The sequence below is a fragment of the Podarcis filfolensis genome (assembly GCF_964270895.1).
Source record: "Podarcis filfolensis genome assembly, chromosome: 1".
Lineage (NCBI taxonomy): Eukaryota > Metazoa > Chordata > Lepidosauria > Squamata > Lacertidae > Podarcis > Podarcis filfolensis.
The window spans coordinates 43,092,678-43,115,028 of record NC_139604.1 but is presented as its reverse complement, the minus strand read 5'-3'; the positions used below and the strand labels follow the sequence as shown (position 1 = coordinate 43,115,028).

Sequence of the window (22,351 nt, the reverse complement as noted above, 5' to 3'; positions counted from 1 at the left end):
TTATGTACTTGCTCTGTTCATCTTCTATTCCGTTTCAGACATTTGTAGAAGTATAGCCTTAAAGGAAACTGTCCTTAGGATTTTTTCCCCCTATAGCAGCGTGAGAAACACCACAGAATGTGCCTCTAAGTAACACAAAAGAAATATTTCTTTGCCCAAAGATACTTGCCTGTTCCTTGTATCCCGAGAGGGTTTTGTCTTCCTTCGCCATAATTTATTGCACACTGTCTCAGACTCTGCAGAAGTTTCATGAGGAAAACTTTTTACCATGAACAGCTACTACCCCTGAGAATACACTGACTTTATGGCAGCATTAGGTATCCCTGTCACCAGGATATACTGCCGAGAAGAATACATTTTAAAGATGGCAATATGCCATTCACTATCTATTTAATTCTTTTGGATTCTTAAATGGACCTATTCCCATGACACCATTCTACCATAGTGCCCTTTCTAGCTATGGTACTTCAAGGGAGTCAAAAGGCTAAGGACGTTTTTACAGGTAAGGTTAGGAACATTCTTTTAGTGTAGCACATGTCACCCAAGGTTTTTCACGTAGGAGAGGCAGTGGTAGAGATGTGAGCTTTAAAAAACTACATATAAGCTACAGTCTTCGTCCAAACCACCTTATGTGAAAATGCTAGATTTAAGCAGGGCTTGTGAGAAGAGTCAAAAATCTTTGGCTGTTGACTGAAATCACATCCAACTTGCCTGCTTTGAAAAAAGCCAGTGCTCAGGGAGAATTCACTTCTAGTGAGATATTGTGCCAACATCCATAGGGAAATGTCATAAGACAACAGACACCATGCTCTGCAGTCCCATACTTACTAGATGGATCTGCAATCACATATGTTGCTAACAACTTGGTACCACTACATAAAAAAATGTTCAGTACAAATCACAGAGAGAACAAACTTCCTCCAGGTTTAAAAGAAGACAAAAATGTTAAGTTTGTACAATTCAACCTGACCCAGATCCTTTTATCTAGCTACTTTGCTAGCACAGTAATTGCTCAGAACCTTTAAAAAATGAAAACAATTGCAGTGGTTGCCATACTAAATGTGACGTCTCAGCATATTTCCAACAAAGCTGTTTTAAACTACACGAAGAACTTCATGGATAGTTGCTTAAGAAAGACAACACTGGTATAGCATAATGGCTGAAAGTGGGACCTGTGGCCCCATAAGCCTCTAGTTCAGGGGCTGCTAACTACTAGCCCTACCGATGTTGCTGGAACTCCAGCTCCCGTCAGCCTCAACCAGCACAGCTAATGGTCAGGGAAGATGGGAGTTGTATACAGGTACACCAAACTAGAACTGCTGTCGATTCAAGGTTGCCTCAGCCATGACTTCATGAGCCAGCCTGCCTCCTCAGGCTCCACCCTCACGTTTGAACTGCAACATGGGAGTGACAACACTGACCCGTCTGAAAGGACTGTGTTGCTATTCCATATATAACTTATTTGAAGCCCTTCAACGCTACAATAAACAAAATAACTGGAAATTAAATTATCTCTGAAATATACTCAGAGTCGCAAGTGATTTCATGCTCTTTATTCAGCTCATAGTGGTGAGGAGGAATGAATGAATGTCCCCTCAAACTATCTGCTTTATATACATTATTTACACAATGGGCTGCACATGATTGGCTAATTCCGGAATTCTACTGTAAGCCAATCAGGTTGTGGATTCACTTCTATCTGGAGCATGATTGGGTGGTTCCTGCCAACCAATCATACTGCTGCATTGTTCTAGGACTAATCAGACTGCTGCATTCTGAATCCTATTGTTCTAGGACCAATCAGACTGCTGCCTTTTGGATCCTATTGTTCTAGGACCAATCAGACTGCTGCAGTTTGGATCCTATTCAACTCAGTACATAACAATCTCATAACAAACTAATTACAACTCTGTTCATCAGGATTTGTAAGAGGAAAGTAATTTTATTAGATGAAATTGTCCCGATACTCTTCATTTTTCCCTTTTCAATGTACCTTTTTTATAAGTTAGTTTTGTTTCTTCACTTAATTCTCTCACCTCCACTGCCCTCACCATAGTTGGAAGGGTTTGGATCTTAAAAGGGCCAATCGTGCTGCAATCATCTTGACTCATGGCCATTTCTGATTTATGTGTATTAACAGGCTTGTTTCCTTGTACTGTAGCATTTCCACAGGTGTTCCATAACCATTAAGGCGCTCCAACAGCCAGCATTCTAATTTGATCTTTGAAACAGGATAATTATCAATTATTGCTTCTTGAAAAATGAAAAAGAAACCGGTTCAACGAGGCTGTAATTATATTTAATACATGTTTTGCTTTTAACAGCAATTTGAAGTAAACATCATCAACCTTTACAATTCACAACTAGTGAAGAGTTTATAGTGCTTATAAAGTTGTATCTAAAATATATCTTAGTCATCCTCTACAGAACATTTTGAAGACAGTCTAATATTATAATTATACATTATACAGTAGCTGCTTCTTCCCACCACTGTAATTAAGGCATTCCCATTACAAACCTCTCCTCCCAAAACTCTAGTACTGGCTAGTAGGTACATAAAAATCAACGCATGTTTTGTTAAACGAAAAGCTACTCATCAACAGAAAAGCAGTAGTCCACAAGAATGACTTTAGGGTGACTTTGCATCACTGGCTTAAAGACATGGAAGAGTCACTGAACTTATTCCAAGTGGCATTTTCAAACTGACCATGTGTTATCTATCACTGACTGACAAACAGTGCAAGGCATGGTATACAAGGATGCCTGGTGAGTAGTTACGATATACAAAAGGTTTTATTCTGCATGTTCACGTTAATATACAAAGGATGAGATAAATATATGAAGATGTATGTAAGATTTAACACCACATTTGTACTTCTTCAGCAAGGTGAATGAAAACTGTTTTTTCCCCCTCGTTACAGCTGGGTGCAAAGAACACGTGACACAGAAGCAAGCAAGATTTGTAAGTGGCAAATCTGTTAAGTCCTCCAAAGTTTGCAGAGTCTGTTACAGAAAACAGTGGTATTCATAACATTCAATTAACATAGCCATGAACAGCCATCTTTTTTAGCTATTACATGCCATATTGTGAACTGAGGTACCACACAATTGCTCTTCGTGCCTTCATAATTCTTTTCACATTTCGTGTCAACTAGATTTAAAAGCAACAACTGTGGGAAACGAGAGACCTGCTATACTCCCAAGACCATCTACTCCCAACAAGCGTTGCCCTAGACTATACATGTGAAACAGAAGGTGATCTCCATGATAACTACTAGCTCTCTGCTGATATGCTCCAAGCTCACCTGTCTATGGGAAGGCCCTGGAGAATACAAGCAATGACTAGAAACTTCTAAGTAAGAGATCTCTTGTACAGTTCACGTAAAAAGCTCCACACATCTTACTGGTCTGTTGCCTAATTTAGTCACTCTATTGTTTTCCAAGGGCCAAATTGCCAGATTTAAGCCTTCAAAATATACTCATGCCACAATTTTAACGAACACTTTAAATAGCTGGGTTGACCCATAAATATTAATCAGCAGGATCACGGATGCACTTGCAAGCTATGATGGAATACTAAGCTCTCTGTTGACTTAATTTTAAAGTATCTCCACAATCCCAAGTGACATTTGTACCATTCAAGGAAATGCTTCAAAATTAAATCATATAAATATACACAAAGTGTTTGCATTTCAGTGTGGGGAAGGGCATATAAGGAGATACACTAAGGCGTAAGTGCTTTCTCCGTAACATTAAGTCCATAGGACGACACTGGAAACATTTCAGGGCTGCGGTGGGAAGCTACAACACCAGGTGGGAAGTCTCAGCTACTGATATTTTGCATATTATTTGCTTTTGCGCTTTTTCTTTTCTTTAAGTCTTATTGATTGCACATTTTCCGACATCTTTTTGTCCCAAGCTTTCATTGCATATTCTTCATATATTAGCATGCAAGCCTTAAAAACGCTGCTTAGTTTGTCTGTTCCACAATTTTTTTTATGAACACAACAATATACATTTTTAAAGAAAAATAAAACATTTTGTCTAAACACATCGGTTCTTTGGACCAAGCCCTTTCGAGTCACTGTAACAACCTTTTACAGAATATTTCTTTTAAAAAGAAAATGTTCTTTAAAAGAATATAAGCAGCTCTCTAAAGCTAAATGAACGACAATGGAAGTAATGAAACTGGTCAAGTTTAGAACAGATTCAACTTATTCTTTTTACTTAGAATCAACTTTAGGGCTTCATTACAAGTAAGGCATTTCTCCCTTCTGCCACACCCCCAACCTCAATGGATACCTCTAATAAGAGTGTGCCAAGGTCACATCATACTCTGGCCTTCTTCGAGTCTGTTTAACCAAGCACAATCTAATGCAGGGATGGGAAACCTCTGGCCTGCCAGATGTTGTTGGACTACAAATTCCATCATCCCTGACCACTGTCTATGCTAGCTGGGGCTGATGGAAGCTGGAGTCCAACAACACCTGAAGGGTAAGGGGCTCCCAATCCCTGAACTACTGGGATCCTTTCACGTTTGCTGTAGCATACGACAATTATCCACTCATCGATTCTTTTCAATGGGGCACGCATAGGAGAAGTTCACAGCAGATTGTGTCTTCTATCATCAGAATGCATGTGAGAATCCACGCTTATGCATATAGTGCAAGAGTGAAACTTCCAACAAGTAAACAGAGGCTGATCTCACTGAATTTAAAGAAGTTCTGGTTTTCCTATTTCCACAGCAGATCTATCATCCACAGATGACTTATTTTCAGGTGGTCTCAGTAGCATCACTCCATCTCAGCCATGTCTGCACTCGCAGCAGTGTTACTGCTAGTGTTGCATGAAGAGTCCTACAACAGAATGCACCTATTTACAAAGGAACATGGCAGGCACAGACATCATGACTGCGGCAGAAGCCTCACCTGTACATATGCAGAATGGCCCAGGTTGGTTTTACATCCAATATACAATCAACCCATGACACGGAACAAGTTGGTTGTGTGTAACTGTACCTGACATACAACTAACCTGTTGATTTTTTGGGTGGGGTGGGGTAGGGACAAGTGAAGTCATAGCCTTGAATTATATTTGTGATTTACTGTCCTCAATGCCTTTTCAGGCCACCTTTACATCACTCTGGCTTGAATAATAAAATAGAAACACTCTAATAACATTTAATCCCCCAAGTTGTCCAGGGAAAGGTAAAAAAAGGAATGCAACCGAGAGAGAGAGAGAGAGTTTGGTTTGGCACAGGAACATTATGCAAATAAGAGGGTGGTATATGGCAAGACTAGCTTACTTTATAAAGTAAAGGCCCCTATCTAAAAACCAACACCTTGTCCAGCATGTTGCATTCCAGCAGAATTTCACACTGATCAGACACCAAGATGCTGGGATTTTCAAGTGAATTACAGATGTAGCAATCACAGATTGCAGTAAAAAGTGTCTTTTGCAGGTGGAACAGGCCAAGGGGGACAGCGAGTGAGAGCAGAAGAAGACACAAGAGAGGGCGACGACTGTTTTGAAAACACTATAAAGTACTCCTTGGTGCCAGTTCTTCCAGGTCTGTGATTCATCCTCCTTGAGAAAGGTATGCTTTGCTCTTTTTCAGTCCTGATGAGACTTTTCTGCAATAACCTTGCATTCGTACTACAAAATAAAAACACATAAATTAAGTGGTAAGTGTCTCCAAGAATGACACACACAATAAAGGATACACTGTAAAAATTGAGAACAAGGGATGCAAATGAGTGGAGCTCAGCATGGTAAATTTTCTGGGAGCCCAGCTTTCCACCTTATTCCTACAATCTGCAGGTTGAATCCAGCGTTGTGTTGAACGGACTTCCACTCACACAGCAGGACTTCATGATGCTGTCATGTGCTCTGCAGCTTTCCCACCCCCTACCAAACTTCTCTAGGTCTCCCAGCTATCCAGAGCAGGTTTAGAGGGCGTGTTGTGGGGTAGGTTTACAGGGGTAGCTGAGAAGGTGAAGTCCCATTATGCAAGTGGGAGTTCTGCTCATGCACAAATAACATCAGGTACATCCTGGGTTTTATCCTACAAGGCACTGTGAACTGAATAGTGAGTGTAGTGGCAGGGTTGGAAAGCACAAGTACTGCTGTATGTTGAGCTTTCTGAACAGAAGCACAGTTATCTGGATGTGGCCTGCAAAGGATGGCTCACACATCTAAAGGTAGACAAAATTATTCACAAGTATGCTGCAAATAATCCCAGCACTGATAGACTAACTTACCATTGCCAGCTGCCTGCCAATGTTCCCCATAGTTATTCCACCAGCAAAAAATATACAGGGTAACCAGGAACGCACATAAAGGAAGTCAGGAGATGTGTATCTAGGGCGAAATAAAGAGTCATGGTTAGGCCTGAAAGAATACACAAAGAAACAGGAAACCTCCGACACTCTGACGCTGTGGCCTGGGCTCAAGACTGCACTGGTACAAGTAACAGCTTGTGCTAATGCAACCAACACAGTCCCGTTTCTGAAAAACGAGGCACAGCCTGCTCAATGTGCATTGAAGCTTTGCAAAAAGACCCAAAAGCAGCACTGTGCTCCAGTGGCTGGGACACCAGCCCTTGCCCAGCAGAGCTGATGACAGATCTTCCATTGGAATCAGCACGGCACCTTAAGTCCAGCCCACAATGTCAGAATCGGGCATTGGAAGTCAAGCAAAAGCTTGCAGCCAGGCCCCTGACCCCATGCTGCACCTCCATGTAACGCCAGGCTTCCTTCCCTAGTTCCAAGTTTGAGATTGGAAAGGTAGCAATAGGGTTGTTGTTTTGGCCCTAGGTGCTTTGGCTAAGCTGCTCATAGGTCATTGGCAATGCAGCTGCCAAAACACCCCTAAGCTTTTCCCTTGGCCTTGTAAGCTGGGAAGAGGGCAGACATCTGCTGCAAGGTTGGGAACCCAAGTGTGGGGTCCTGCTTGTGGTCCTGCTGCTTGAACACCTCTCCCCTTCTATTTCTTCTTTTAAAACAGAGCAGGCAGGTGTAGAAGCACACAGTCCCAAAGCCGAAAGGACAGGCCCATGCAAATCCCCGCACCTCTGGTGCAATCTTGCACACCATCCATTCTGATGGGATTGATGCACGCTGGGCAAGGAGTCGGAGTAGTTTTTAGTATTTTATCGGCACCAACCTCTTCTAATACCTCTTCTAATATCCTAACATTACAATCGCCATACTGAAGAGAAAACACTTACTGATAAACTCCATTGTAGACGAGAAGCTGAGTCACCAATGTGGCAAGAAATGCAATTCCTATTCCCAGGCCGAAGCCACTTCGAGATCGATCAAACGTCCACCACAGCCCAATTGAAAGTGCAGCAAGTGTGAGGGACAACTGGATGTTGTTGGCAAAATCCACTTTCTGCGAGCGACGTTAAGGAACAGTTTCGGAAGATCAGTGGAACACAGACTAATTGTTTTGGGGTTTTGCCTCAAAGGGATTGCCAGTAAGCATCACACAACTCTGATTTTCCTGACACTGAACAGCTTTCCGAAAATCATATCTAACTGGCACATCCCTAGCTGACCATTTGCAGCACTCTTAGGAATAGACCAAAGGCATGATGTTTCAAATGCTTGTTTAGTAGGTATGCAATTACTCATGAGTGCGTGCTGGCTTGCAAAAGTGCCTTCCTTGGGATAGCCACCTTGCTAAAAGTTTACATGCACCCTGTCATTAGTGTGAACACTTGTGTCACGAGAATGTTATTTCTTAATACTTTATTGCTTCTTGCTGCTGTTTTATGGCCAAGCTTTCTTCAGCAACACTGGATTTTTTATTGTGTTTATTAAGTTATTTTAAACATGTAGCTTGAAACTGTTGTAAATCACCCTGAGTTAACAATGGAAGGGCAACTAATAAATTCACTGCCACGTCGGGGAGTGCACCAGGCATGCAATCCCGGTGAAGTGAGCGGGGCAGCTGTTGTTTAGCTCTTGGCCTCCTAGAAAAAAGTTTGGATGCGGCTGCCAACTTCATTACCATAGAGAAGGATACAGCACTGGCATGATTTATACCAACAAAGACTGCTACACACCGCATCACGCTGGACCATTCCCTCTTAAATTTGTGTGGCTCTCCCAGGTGTCGATCCATGCAGGGGTACAATAACCCAATCACAGCTGTAAATAACAACAAAAGGCGAAAGGAACAATTATGACTTCTGCCAAATTTGCCATTCGCTGACGCTCCCTAAATTGGCTGATATCATACTGGTAACCATTCATTACATTACTAGTTAATTTTACGAAACGACTTATTTTTTTTCAATAACTTCCTGCAGATGAAAACATGCTAGCAAAAAAATTTCTGCCACTGCCCTTGCCTTCAGCCTTGTTGAATGCCCTCCAGATGCTTTGGACTAGAACTTCCATTAGCCCCAGGCAATGTGGGAAACCAATGTGCTGGTTTTGACCTATGAAGCCTCATGCAGCTCACTCTCAAGGACCACCTGTCCCCACATGAACCAAGTCAAGACTGTGTTCATCACCTGAGGCCCTTCTCCATGTGCACCCACTGAGAGAGGTGTAGAGGGTGGAAACATGAAAGCAAGCCTTTTGACTGACAGCATCCTACTTGTGGAACACTCTCCCCCAGAAGGCATGCCTGGCACCACCGCTATGTATTTTCAGGCACCAGACAAAAACATCTCTTTGAACCCAGGCTTTAGCCCCTTAATTTGGAGAGTATCAGCTATCTGTGGCCTCTTTTAGTGGGGTGGGGTGTTTGAGACCTATATATGGATGTGTTTTTAGGTTCTCATTCTGTTTGGGTTCCTAATACAGTGGTACCTTGGGTTACGAACTTAATTCGTTCCGGAAGTCCGTTCTTAACCCGAAACCATTCTTAACCTGAGGTGCGCTTTCGCTAATGGGGCCTCCCACTACTGCCAGCGCGCGATTTCCGTTCTCATCCTGGGGCAAAGTTCGCAACCCGAGGTACTATTTCTGGGTTAGTGGAGTTTGTAACCTGAAGTGTTTGTGACCCGAGGTACCACTGTATCCGGTTTTAATGTTTGTACCATTTTTGCAAGTTGCTTCGAGTCACCTTTGTGGGGAAAGTGGCTAATGAAAGCAAACAACAACAGTGCGGGATGCTGGGAGCTGTACTCTAAACCTCCAGGGGGACCAGGGTGGAGAAGGATGGCAAAAGACAATCAAGCCAAACAAATGCTTGTGTCTAGAATTGCCAATCTAGGTGTAAAATAAAAATGAAGCAAATGGTACAGTAAAATACTCAAGGATTTCAGATGGGCAAAAAATAAATAAATAAAAAGGAAAGATGACAGGCAGGCAGTTTAGAGATAAAACGAGTCTCTAACTGTGACCAAAATATTCCAAGCGCGCACAGACACACACACACACACACACACACCCCCCCCCGAGAAAAGAAAACCAACACATTCAGACAATTTACACAGACAATTCCTTTCAAATCTGAATCCACTGTGAAATCTGTGGTGTATTAATTCCATGAAAAGGTACAAAAGGAAAGTAATTAGATAATGCAAGATACGTAGCCTTGAAGATTATCTTCAGCAGCAACAACAAAAACCTGTTTCCTAGACAATAGATCGGTTTATTGACCTGTATCAGAATCTGACAAGCAGCACCTCAGGAAAATATTGGCATATTATGGGAGGTTTACTTACAATAGAACCTTCCCCTAGTGCTGCCCCGACTCCACTGCCAAGAGGTTTCCGCTGATAAAAAGATCTTATGCAGCAACTGAATTCATTAAAGTATTGGCTGAATCAGTGGTAGGGAGACTGGAAAGATATGTACCCTACCCAAATCTAGATGCCATTGTACTACAGAAGCCTTACCCAACCTGGGGTTCTCCAGATGTTTTGGGCTATAACTCTCATCAGCCCCCACCAGCAGTCTGGTTTACAGAAATTCCGCTCAATCAAAAGAATTCAGCAGACCATGCTACTTACTTAAGATGATTATTGCCTTGCAAAATTTAGGAACATTTCTACTATAAATCAGATTTTCAAAATAAATAAATTTGGACCACCAAATGGAAATTGAAATCAGATTTTTTTTTATATAAAAAAATGAAGTTGGATCACTGAATGCAAACTGGCTGCCCATGACTGCTTTTTCTTTTCTAAACTGCAGCCAGGGGAGGGGAGGTGCAATCCGGACTGGGACTGTAGTGGAAGCAAAGTGTTGGCGTCCCCTCCCACCAGCCCTGGTCCAGATTAGCTAGGCCTCCCTCTCTGCCTAGGGCCAGTCACGTGGTTGATGCAGGGCTGGATTTAGGTTTGATGAGGCCTTCGGCTACTGAAGGTAATGGGGCCCTTTATATGTCCAGCTGCCCTTTGTCAACAACAAACTGTCACAGTTTTTTGTGTTGAATATATGCTATATGGTAATTTATGGACCTAATAGGTATTTAAAGCCATTTGCACATGTTGCCATGCAACCAGTCCATGCAGAATCTAGACACCCTATATATAGAAATGAGCAAACCAGTGATATTTGAGGGAGCAGGCTAGCAGGTGGGGCCCATTACTTACACCATAGGATCCTACACAACACAAAACACTGTTGCTGTATGTAGGTTTTATTTGTTTTTCATCTTAAATTTTGGAAATGTACATCCAGTTTTCCCCCCTTTAAATTTCTTTGGGGGGCCCAAGAGAGTGGGGTCCTAAGCTATATCTTGTTTAGCTTATACATAAATCTGGCACTGGGATGCCATGCCCAGATTGGCCCATGAGAAGCAATGACGAATGGAGAATGCCTGGCACTCTTTCCTCTGCCAGAATCTAAGACATCCCAGCAAGCTAATCCCTACTAGCAGCAAGAGGGGGAGCTGTAACTGGGTAGCACAGTTGCATGAATCCAGCATCTGCATATCCTCTGATGTGCATGCATGAGTTCTCAGCACATTAGGTTCCTATGTGGAAAGTCAGGGCTAAGTGATGCACCTCCCACATCCGTGACTCTCTGTCCATCTCATTCTCCATGGCTGAGCAGAAGAGACAGGGAAGTCCATAGATACAAAAGGTGTGCCTAGACCTTATGTTCCTCTTAACAACCCTTGCCTGGTTCACGTCCACAGGTGTCTTGGAGGAAAGGAGGAGGAAATGCCAAATGGTGCTTCTGCGGACTGAATCAAGCCCATGATGTTTCCCCTAATAAGGTTTCTCTCCGGCCGCATTTGTTCCGACATACCTGATGCTGTTCCACAGCAAAGTGGTACCCACCAAGCCGAAGAGAAGACGCTGGTGATCACATCTGGTGGGAACAAGGTGACGTTTCTCTGAATTTGTAGCAAGTTTAATACTAGAGCAAGAAAGACACCAATTAAAAACAGGACTATCCCGCGGATCATCAAGTTCAGGCTGTGGCTGGTCACCGAGGAAATGTACGGACCGCACTTCTTTGGGATGGATGGCTGCGTATCATCATCATCTGCCATGGCCGTCTGTACTTACAGCAAAATGCAACGCATATGTTGGGAGAGAAGGGAGGGTGACCAAGAAGCTTGAAGCAATACTATTTTTCTTAATTCAGGGTATACTCCAAATCCTGTGCAAAACAAAACAAACAAACAATATAATTATAGAACGTGCACATATATAATCTCTGAAGAAGGCTGCAGAAGCATGGCATTAACTCACGAGGACTTCTACTAGCCAAATTCTGCAGCTTTCAATCCTTGGGCACCTTTGGAGAGCTACTGTACAGGGAATAAGTGGCCGGTGGATTCGACCCATTCCAAAGATGCTTCTGAGCAGAAAATAAGCACAGCCGCTCTTGGTGCGTGTCTCAGCTGCCCACTAAAATGCAGAGGCATCAGGTTCTGTAATGAATGCACACTAACGTTTGTGAGCAAGAAAGGCTTTTTTGTCACTATTCACAGTGGGGAGGACTGGGTTAAAAGAGCACTTTGGCAATGTGGCCACTCACATGGGAATAAGTCCATAGGTGCCCACTGCTCAACTAAAAATATAGGTTCTGTAAAAAAAAAAAAAGTTCCTGATATAAAGATAAATGTAGCATCACCTTAAAACACACATAAGGAGATGCTTTTCTATATGAAAAAATTAACACCCAGATATTCAGCTTAATTGGCAAGAATTCCCAGCTTTCATTTATTTTAGTACAATAAAATTCTACTCCTCATTTGTGAATAAAAGCTTTAAATCCTGGGGTGGTATGCATCCAGGTTTTATTCAGAGTAGACCTATTGACACCCATGGACCTCACTTACCCATGCTCATTTATTTAAATGGGTCTACTCTATGTAAGACTTAGTCGAGTAACACCCATAACCACCATCTGAATAGAAAGTTGCAGAAAACAAAATGGAAATAAAATGATTTTTACTAAACTTTCTGGTTCATCATCAGGGCTTCAGGAATTATTTAATCTTGACAAAACTGATACTAGGACTTTTGGTCTCTATTGCTGAAAGATTCAAGGCCCGTCTCCCCAAAAGCTGAGAACTAAACATGGAATATCATAGGCAGCCAAACATTCATGGGGTAATGGTGAATCACTGAAGTAGCATAGCCTGTTTTCTTTTCTTTTGTTTTCTTTTAACCAAAGCCTGGCACACATCATGTTACCACGAACATAAACATACCAAGTCAATGTGGCAACCTCCCAAAGAGGTGCTTCCACAAATTGCTGTGATAGTTAAGTTATTAGCGATTGCATAATAAACTCCACAGCCTAGCTTTAAGTTGAACTTATCAGGAATAGAATCAGAGTAGCTGCACAGATAGTATAATGGCTAGGGTGTTGCTTTGATGGGGAAAGAAGACGCAGCAGTGTGACTCCTTAGAAGTCAATGGAATTATCCTTGTGTGCCTGACGATCGAATGATGACAACTTCAGTTAACTGACTTGGTTAGATCAATATGCAAACAAAAGAATGGAAACACACCCAAGCATTATTAGGTAGTACTGGAGGTAGGAAGAAAGAATTGGTGGGCAGGGCCTGGTGTACTTTACTACAAGATTCAGGCCTGAATAGCTCAGCTGGTTAAAGCATGGTGCTGATACAGTGGTACCTCAGGTTAAGTACTTAATTCGTTCCGGAGGTCCGTTCTTAACCTGAAACTGTTCTTAACCTGTAGCACCACTTTAGTTAATGGGGCCTCCCGCTGCTGCCGCGCGATTTCTGTTCTCATCCTGAAGCAAAGTTCTTAACCCGAGGTAATATTTCTGGGTTAGCGAAGTCTGTAACCTGAAGCGTATGTAACCCGAGGTACCACTGTAATTACATGGTTGCAGGTTCGATCCCCGTATGGGACAGCTGCATATTCCTGGATTGCAGGGGTTGGACTAGGTGATCGTCAGGGTCCATTCCAACTCTGAAATTCTATGGTTCTATGATTTCTAGAAGAGGTGCTTTTCATAGAATTGTAGAGTTGGAAGGGGACCTCAAGGGCCATCTAGTTCAACCCCTGCAATGCAGGAATCTTTCGCCCAATGTGGGGCTCGAGCCCTTTTCCCCAAGATTAGGAATCTCAGGCTCTACCAACTGAGCCATTTCTGGTGTTACTGTGTGCCTCTCCTCTCCCCACGAAAACATCATTCAGTAAAGGGACTTTGAAAGGTGTCCTCAATTTCTGAAACAGGTTTTATTAAGACACACAGTGCTATGGTCAGGTGAGTTCAAAGGGTGCTTGTGCAACAGTTCTTCACACACTTAGCCCCGCACCCGAAGAACAGAACATCCAGAGAAAATGACTAAGGTACGCTTTGAAATCAGAAACCTGGCTGGGCAAACTTGCGTAACTCCAAAGCTGGTGCTCTGTGTGGTAGAAGAGAAAAAGGGAGCCTTTCAGCGAGTGTGCATATATATCTGAAGCACTTCATAGGAATAGGAGAGCTGTCTTCCCGGATCAGACTAAAGAGATATCAATTCTAACATCCTATTTCCAACAGGAGCCAGCTAGGTGCTGACAAGAAGGACAGGGAACGAAACAGTCAACCCAACCCTTTGGTGCTCAGAATTATTATGTTATAATTGCTTATTTCATCTAAGAGTCGCTTCCCACGAGCCATCCCAAAGTGATTCACAGTATAATAAAAACTTATATAAAATAGCTACATAGATAAAAAACAAATGAACACATATATTTTAAAACAACAGCAGCACGTGAAAGTTTTAAATCTGATACAGAGGTAAAGATCTCTATTTTGAAGGCTTGCTGAAACAGGAATGTCTTTAGCACTCACTGAATGACAACAGGGGAGTTGCCTCTCTGATATGTAGCAGACATAGATATGTTCCAAAGGGGAGATGCTACCACCCTAATTCTGGCCCGATTCTGAAATGAACCTCTTTGATAGGGTGGTACCTGCAGGATGCCCTCCATGGAAGGGCACAGTGATCAGTTGGTTACGTAGGGGATGACTCAATGTTTAAGTTATCCTTGTTTAGATAGCATCGTTCAGAAAACAGAACTTGCTGCGTAGGTGGTGTCTTTAGCTCCATGGTGAGGTGTGCTGCATGTACAGGCAAACCTCTCAAGTTTTTGCAGAGTTTCCAAGCTTAATTCCATTCAATGGTTTGCTTTGCTCGGAAAAGCAGAAGTCACCCACAGAAGCTTCAACCGAGCCACACAATCAACTCTTACTCTGAACTCACAACCTAAGCCTTCAAAAAGCATTTCTTCTTGTTCCCTTTTCTACATCTTGCCCCCAATGTCTTAGCCATCTGCCTTCCCCCTCAAGGCTTTTCATCCAACTCACCACAAACTCTTCAAAATCCATCAAAAAGCTGGACCGCAAAAAGCTGGACCGTATTACCACCAAAAGCTGGACCGCTGAATGCATGGGTGCCGTGTTGACAATTGATGCATTCTTTCAGAACCTGCACACTAGATATGGGCAAAGATCCTCCACCACCTATTGCTTCCCACCTGTGTATCTGGTGCAAAGGGATCCCAAAGCATTCCATATAAGCTGTACAAAACCTTGCTAGACTACCTTTGTGGAAGTGGGTTGAAAAGTGATTGCAACTTCCTTATTTTTTATTTTTTACTATGCTCAGTTGGCAATTTGTTGGGTGCAGAAGTGCAGGCCAGCAGCAGTACTCCACACCTGCAGGCAGTTCTGTGTGCTCCGAGAATCTGCTGAATAAGAGGTGGCGTAGAAGAAACATGCAGTCTCTTGCTGCTACATCTCCTCCACTTGCTTATGAATAAGCGCTATCAAAAGATGCAAACGATTGGCAGCTTCAGAATGTGCAAAACAACGCTTCTGGGGGAGGGTTTTCCCCTCCCTTTAACGTTCCAGGTGACTAAGCTGTCAGTCAAAATACTTGTTATACATGAATGTGAGACTGGATCCATGTAGAACAAGATATTTGATTGACAGGTTGGAAAAAGAGGTGTCTGAAAAAGGAATTCTGCCAGTCTGATCCAGAGGGTGTGTAGGGAGAGCTGGTGAGGAGTGTGGAATTTTCTTGAGCACAGTACTTGATGTAGAAGGCATAGAAGTATGCCTTAGTTATGTGATCATATGGGTGGTTGTTTTTGTTTTCTTTTGAAGGCTGATTTCCCCACTCCCAACTCTGCAATTTATGCAGCCTAAGCTTTCCTTTGGTCCAGAATGACCTTGTCATAACATTCTTTGCTCTGGTGACCATCAGGTCTCACTTTTGGTTAATTGCCATCTCTGTGCAGACTTCCTACAGTAGTTCCCTATCATTTGCAGTTCTCTTCACAGTTCAACAGTCAAGTTGCCTACTGATCTAGGCAACTGCAGGTACATTACAGTGTTTTGCTACAAAGCAGGAAATAGAGTTTTCAGACTCTACTATTGGGTTTTGGAAGGTCCTCTAATGTTTGAAACCTGCGTCCAGAACCTCGTTCTGGGTTTGTAGTCAAGACATCAAGCACAGTTCTGAGACCGAATTAAAAAAATCCTTCCAGTAGCACCTTAGAGACCAACTACGTTTGTTATTGGTATGAGCTTTCATGTGCATGTACACTTCTTGTATCTAAAGGATAACTAGTCCAATCTGCAAGGAAATACAGGCCAGTTCACACTGGAATTCACAGAAACTGAATTGTAGCTGCACCCCGAGATACCTTTAATTTATAAATCAATTTCTCAAAAATGAGACTAAAGGTAACTCAACTATTAACTATTACAATACTTAACTATATTAACTCTTCTTGAGCAATGCACTAGTATCGCACAAATTTATGGTTGAGTGGCACATAAAGCAAGGTAAGAAAAGATCTCCTGTATTGAAGCAACTCTTGCAAAGCTCCCTTGTGAAGGTATTGCACCATCAGTGGCCTTGAAAAACGAAGGCATTTTCAAAAGAATTCTGGAATGCAGAATACTATAGTACATGTTTACAAATTATTCCAACCTTTTCTGAAATGATGGGGAGCAAATATCCTAAGCAATAAGATACCTATATAGCAGATTTCCTATTGATTTTAAATGAAATGATTTTAAATTGCATTCTGTATGAACAACACACACACCTCCTTTGTACAGTACCACAATAACTAGACTTACAAATATGAGTCTGCTTATTTTTGTTTGGCTTGTTATTTCAACCATTATTTGTGGCTGCCATGCTAGGAAGCACCATGCAAGGTGTTTTCTCTTCCTGGTGAGGTTTGCTACAGCCTTTGGGCAGGAGCCTAGTGACTATCTTGTTCTCAGTGTACATTACAGGGGCATTGCAAGCAGATTTAGTGGATCCCATTTACCGGTATACAGCCATTGACCATACAACAGCAGATTCAAAACAAATGCACAGATCGACCTGTATGGACAGCTATCTGTAGGTAACCACTTCAATGAAATTGCTGTTACCATGCTTCTACAACCTCTCAAGAAAGTTGGTGATGGTACAACTCAGTTCGGTGAGTTCCAGAGAGGACACATAGCCATGTGGTAGCTTCCCTCACATGGTTCTATCTATAGTAACCTAGTAAGGCATGGTTGGAACGTAAGAGCCATAGTGATGGACAAATAGAAATTGCCTAACACTGTAGGCCAACCCAGAGACAGGAACAATCTACATACACACAGGAAGGACTTGAAGATATTTCTACTGCCGCTGGTGATGCAGATTGACGTTGCTTTTAAATCCCTCGAGTTTATAAAAAAAACGAACAAACTCTCCCCCACCTCACTTTATTCTTAGATGGAATTGATAAGAGCTTGATATAAACCTTGTACATAATTATACATCTTCGAAATCCTTCAAGAAATGACACTAGAATAAGTGTGTGTGTTTGGGCGGGGGGTGAAGATACCTTTTCAAAAAGCAGAAAATTTGTTGCATCAAAAAACCAGAAAACAAAGAAAGCGCCTGAATACTAAAACCCACACTACATCCACTCTCTGTTTTGCCTTCTGTGACGTAATCAGTGACCTGATGAAGTGCCTTGTCCTAAAGGGATGACGTCTACTGCAGGATGCAATCTGGTGGACATTGTGTTGCGGTTAGCTGGGAGCACTGAGCTAGGACCGGGTTCAAACCTCCTCTCAGGCATGGACTTCACTGGGTGGGGATGGGATGAAATTTGGGCAGGCAGGGGGAGATTGGCAAAACGACATCATTTCGCCTTGCGCTTCCTTTTATGCACAACGGTGGGATATAAATACAAACAGCAGGCATTCCTGGCTTTGATGTAGGCAAGCTACTTCCTGAACCGGATGGTCTTTGAACCAGCCAATTTGGGCTGTCCCAAGTTCAGGTTTGGCTGGTTAGAGGAAGAGGTGTTGGGGTATGTGTGTGTCTGGAAAGAGGACAGGTCTTGACTCTCGACCTGGCGATTCAGCTGCTTGCAGGGGGCTGGACTAGATGACCCTTGGGGGTCCCCCCTCCCAACCCTACAACTCTCTCTACGAAAACATGTGTCGTTCTCTCCGGCTTGACAGGAGGGCAAGGAGCAGCAAGCACCTTTTGCGAAAGTAGCGCTGTCTAGACGGGGGGTGGCATGAGAATCACCCCTAAAGCTGACCGTCTGTCTGTCTGTCTCCCTCTGACTGGCAGGCGTCAGGAGCCCCTCAACTCCATCACCATAAACCAGGAGAGGCAGGAGGGGCGCGGGGAAGGCTCTACAGCTGCCTATTAGGTATAGATAGACATATAGATATATGGGAGCCCCCCCGCCCCCTCTGCTGCTGCTGCTGCTTCCCCTCCGAAGCGCCCTCCCCGCTCGCCGGCTGCAGCCCCGCCGCGGCCGAGTCCCGCTCCCTCTCCGCCCGCCCCGCCGCAAGCACGCCGAGCTCTCTACTCACTCTGCCTCCGCCATCTTCTCCCTCCCCTGCCTGCTTGCTAGTCTCCGCCTCCCGCGTCTTCTCTAACCCGGCAGCGGGCTCGCCTTGCCGACGACGACGACGACGACACCTGACTCGCGGCAAAGCCGCTTCCGCCGAGCCGCGGAGGCTGCAGGGAAGTCCGGGGCCCGAGAGGCCGCCGGGACCGGGAGACCGGGCGGCGGGGTGCCGGGGGGGGGCGTGGGTGCTGCCGGCTGCCTCCCAGACCGACGACGAGAAGTGGGGAGTGGGCGCCTCACAATATTCAAGGATTGAGCTTTGTGCGCTTCCTAATAAATTTGGGTTGCGAGTTGGTTTGCTTGCTTGAGTGTGGAGAGAGAAGAAATTCCAGTCAACTCTTCCATCATCATCATTATTATTATTAGACAGATATGCTTCAAACCAAGTAGGAAAGAGGGGTTGTTTCTGCGTTTGGGTCCTGTCGCATTTTCTGAGCCATGCCTACACTGCAAATTTAAATTGCTGCGCAGGGAAATAGCGGGTTAGATTTATAACTGGTCGTCCGTTTTCAGACTTAAGTGTTTGCTATTCTGTGTATATTTTTACCTGGATTTGGATGCAACTGAATACGCTCCTTTGCGCATAGTGGTCTATCGCTGGAACATTAATTGTTTGCTAAAAGTAAAAGTTAGCAATGGTATCTATATTTAAAACTGAATTATTATTGCACCCAAAGCTAACAGCAGTGCTGTAGCCAGCTCTCCCCCCCCCCTTTTCCCCCCCTTGGCAGACCCCTTGAGAGAAGTATGGTAGCGTTTCCTTCATCACATCAGCATCTTCACAAGCAGAATTGCTGCTTGGCCAGCTGTTGTTAAAACTCCTAAGGGCCCTGCCTGGAAAAATGAAATAAAATAGCAAGCTTAAAATGTTTATAATAAAATAAAAATAGAAATCAAAGTAAGTTGTATAATGTGACACAAAACTGCATTGTGCTGTATTTTTAAATTCATCAGAATAATAAAGAGCAACTACCAACTGGATAATTGTTCTCCATTACTTGTGCAGCTCTTTACACATGGAAAGAAACTTTACAGTTTCTTTACAGTATTATCCCACCCCAAGGACAACTGTTCAGTATTCCCCCTTTTAAAAGAAAAACTAGGGCTGTAGGTTTAATTGATTGACAAATTAAATCCATTTAAAGAAATCTGTCATGCAAAAACAATTACCAGTGGATGCCTACAATAGTGAATATTGGTTATTTATGGTTCTGGCTACTACTGTATTTCATTTGACCTGTCTGTAGATTTATTGCAGGATAAGAGAATTCCTTTCCTAAGGTGGAGTGACCTTTTCTGGTGAAGATAAGCTTTCTTGCACATCACTCCTGCCTGAGGCTAGAGACTCTCACACATGTAATAAGTACACCTCAGAATCTTAATTCAGGAGATGTGTGCCTTTTCCAGGTACTGCTACTATTTGATTGCTTAACTGAGTGGAGTTATAGTGGAACAGTTGTCTCGGAGCCCGTTCACGGCGCTTCCCAGATGTGATCTTACACAGTTACACAAATTTGTGTATGAAGGAAGCGTGTATCAAGGATGGGACACTGTATGGATTGCACCAAGAATAAGTGACTCTTGCCACTGCAAGTACATGTGAATTCTGCCACAGATACCAGGACAAATAGGGCTGCCATATTTCCCCCTGCATGAAACTCTTTGCTGCATAACATGCCGAAACCAACAGGTGCAACTTATTCTAGATTGTGATGGATTGCTGGAAAATACTTGTGGTGAATTTTGCCTGTGTTGCATTTATTCAAGTAAAATAGATGACAGCCTTAAAAGTGTGAACAGCTTTTGTGAGAGTGTGGCTGGAAGTAGATTTGGCACAGTTGGGTGTCATTCATTAGAGGGGCAGGCCATTGGCTGAGATGCAACAGGTCTAAGGGTCAGGAGATCAAACTGAGCCAAGTTTAGGTAGCAGGTTCAAGGAACACAGTCAAACCCAGGAGATAGCAATAGAGCCTGCAGCAGCAGTCAGGCATCAAAACAGTAGGGTGGCAATGGTAACCACCCTCATAGGCCTGTAGATTGCTGCAGTGACATGCCCACTGTGGCACAATGCAAGTATTTTAACACTTCAGTGCTAGCTGCTTCCCTAATGGCTTTATAGCCCTCAATTCTTCAGTAAACTAGGGGGTTCAGGCTCCCTGGCACACAGGGACAAGTCATGAAGCAAAACACACTTGCAAAGGTGACCTAGCCATAGCTACCTGACTTTTGAGCAGGTCATTTTATCTGTCAGTGACAAAATAATAAATTTATATTTTCTGCCAGATTTTTAGACTGCCCTTCCACCATAGATAGTGACCTTATCACAATTCCCAACATAAAACAGATCCTATTTAACAGAAAAGAACCGTAAGACTACTTCAGCCTGATCATTAGTAAAATGCAGCAGTGCAGATAACCCCCAAAACGTTAAACCACATTTACTAATTTCCTCCAAAGGCTTGCAAGAGCAAAGTTTTCCTGGTTATGCAACAGACTTTGGTAAAGGGGGTACACTTGAGGCCCTTTGAAGTAGTCTATGTGAAATAACTCCCTTGCCCCAAACACTATACAGTATTCTGTTGAGTTTGAGTGAGGGCACAGAAAATAGCAATGTGTTGATCTTGGGGGGGGGGGGGGGACGGTGACATTTCCACTGAAGCAGCATAGCACATTGACACAGAAGAACAACAAGTTAGTCTTTTTACACAGGCCACAGAATAAATAAAAGAAATGAAGGCAATAGTGGATTTGTTCCTGGGAAATTTGTTTCTGGGCAAAGTAAACAAGATAACAAAAAGTTAGGTTAACTTTAGGCAAGATGAGTGCCACACTGTATATTTGCAGGGACATCAGAATGGTTCTGCCTTCAGCTCTACATGAGATTGCTGTAGCAAGATTTCTACCTTTCTGTGGGATTATCCTTGGTAGCAGAGTGGTACATAAAAGACAATGGGAGGCCTTCAGTGCCTCAAGAGTTCTGCTTCTAAGAGCATTAGTGTGGGAGTATCTGATTGCATTTGGGGGCCTCCTGCATACTCCTTCTCAACAGCCTGTCGGTCTCTTTCGGAGTGGGCCAGCTTCATTTGTACAAACTCTCACAGCTTATTTGCCGTTGAAATTAGCTGCAGTTCAGCCCTCCTAAGACAATGTTTCAAAACTGGTAGGGGAATGGGGTTGCTTGCGCTATCCTCACTCCCAACTTCCACATGTTCAAATGAAAATCTGTGTGAAGCAATGTTCTTCAGCCTTGGAGTTCCCACAGGTTGCTGGGACTCCAGGAACAATGGGAGTTGTAGTTAACAATATCTGAGGAGGACCTAAGGTTGAAAACCAGTGGCATAGACAGCTGGCAGGGTTGGCCCAATGGCCCAAGACATTAGCTACCCGAGATGAAGGTATATAGTTAACTAGACTTCAGTAGGAGACACAAGAGCACTCAAGATTTAAGTAGGAGAAACCTAGCTCTAGATTTGCATTGTGGAATAATCAAAACGTGAAATCTACTATTTGTCTTCATCATACTTCATTGAGTATTGCATCATAATTCTAAAAAGCATTTGTATGGTGTCAGTCAGACTTAAAAAGCGTCCCCAGGCAGTTTACAATATTAGAATAGTGTTACAATTAAAACCCATAAAATGTCAAAACAAGCCAATAAAATGACTTCACATGCAGGTAGGAATTAAAATGCAGCAAACGCTTGGCAGAATAAAAATGGCAGGTTACAACAGTCCTAACCCCACCGATCTGCTGGCTGCAGGAGGTTAAGACTGAGCAGAGGCGCCTCTGGCAGCAGAGGAGAATGCCTACAGATATCTCTATGGGCCTCATGATACCACTGATGTTGGACATTCCAGGGTGGAATGTCCAGTCCAGGGTGTACAACAGTCCAGAAGTGGCACAACTATTTCTTCCCTTACTAGAACCGGGGAGTGGGGCATTAGAAAATACTGATAGCTGTACAAAGGGAAGGGAGCAAGTTCCCCGCTCGTCCCCTAGTGTGCACACACTTCCATTGCCTCCCCATCATGA

At 43.3% G+C, this 22,351-nt stretch overlaps 1 protein-coding gene across 3 annotated transcripts; it reads right to left on the bottom strand.

Moving 5' to 3' along the window:
- Nucleotides 1-2,277: 2,277 nt before the first annotated feature.
- On the bottom strand, nucleotides 2,278-18,436 carry INSIG2 (insulin induced gene 2). Of its 3 annotated transcripts, XM_083583150.1 has the most exons (7): nucleotides 18,282-18,419; nucleotides 11,483-11,576; nucleotides 11,220-11,330; nucleotides 8,032-8,156; nucleotides 7,229-7,395; nucleotides 6,261-6,360; nucleotides 2,278-5,655 (listed from the first exon to the last, which is right to left on the bottom strand). In XM_083583150.1, exons 4-7 carry the CDS (start codon nucleotides 8,128-8,130, stop codon nucleotides 5,614-5,616), a joined length of 408 nt encoding a protein of 135 aa, XP_083439276.1. In that variant the 5' UTR covers nucleotides 8,131-8,156; nucleotides 11,220-11,330; nucleotides 11,483-11,576; nucleotides 18,282-18,419; the 3' UTR covers nucleotides 2,278-5,613. The 3 variants fall into 3 exon arrangements, with proteins under 3 accessions (XP_083439276.1, XP_083439275.1, XP_083439277.1); XM_083583149.1 differs by having other exon boundaries at nucleotides 11,220-11,576; nucleotides 18,282-18,436; XM_083583151.1 differs by lacking the exon at nucleotides 11,483-11,576 and having other exon boundaries at nucleotides 18,282-18,417.
- Nucleotides 18,437-22,351: the final 3,915 nt, after the last annotated feature.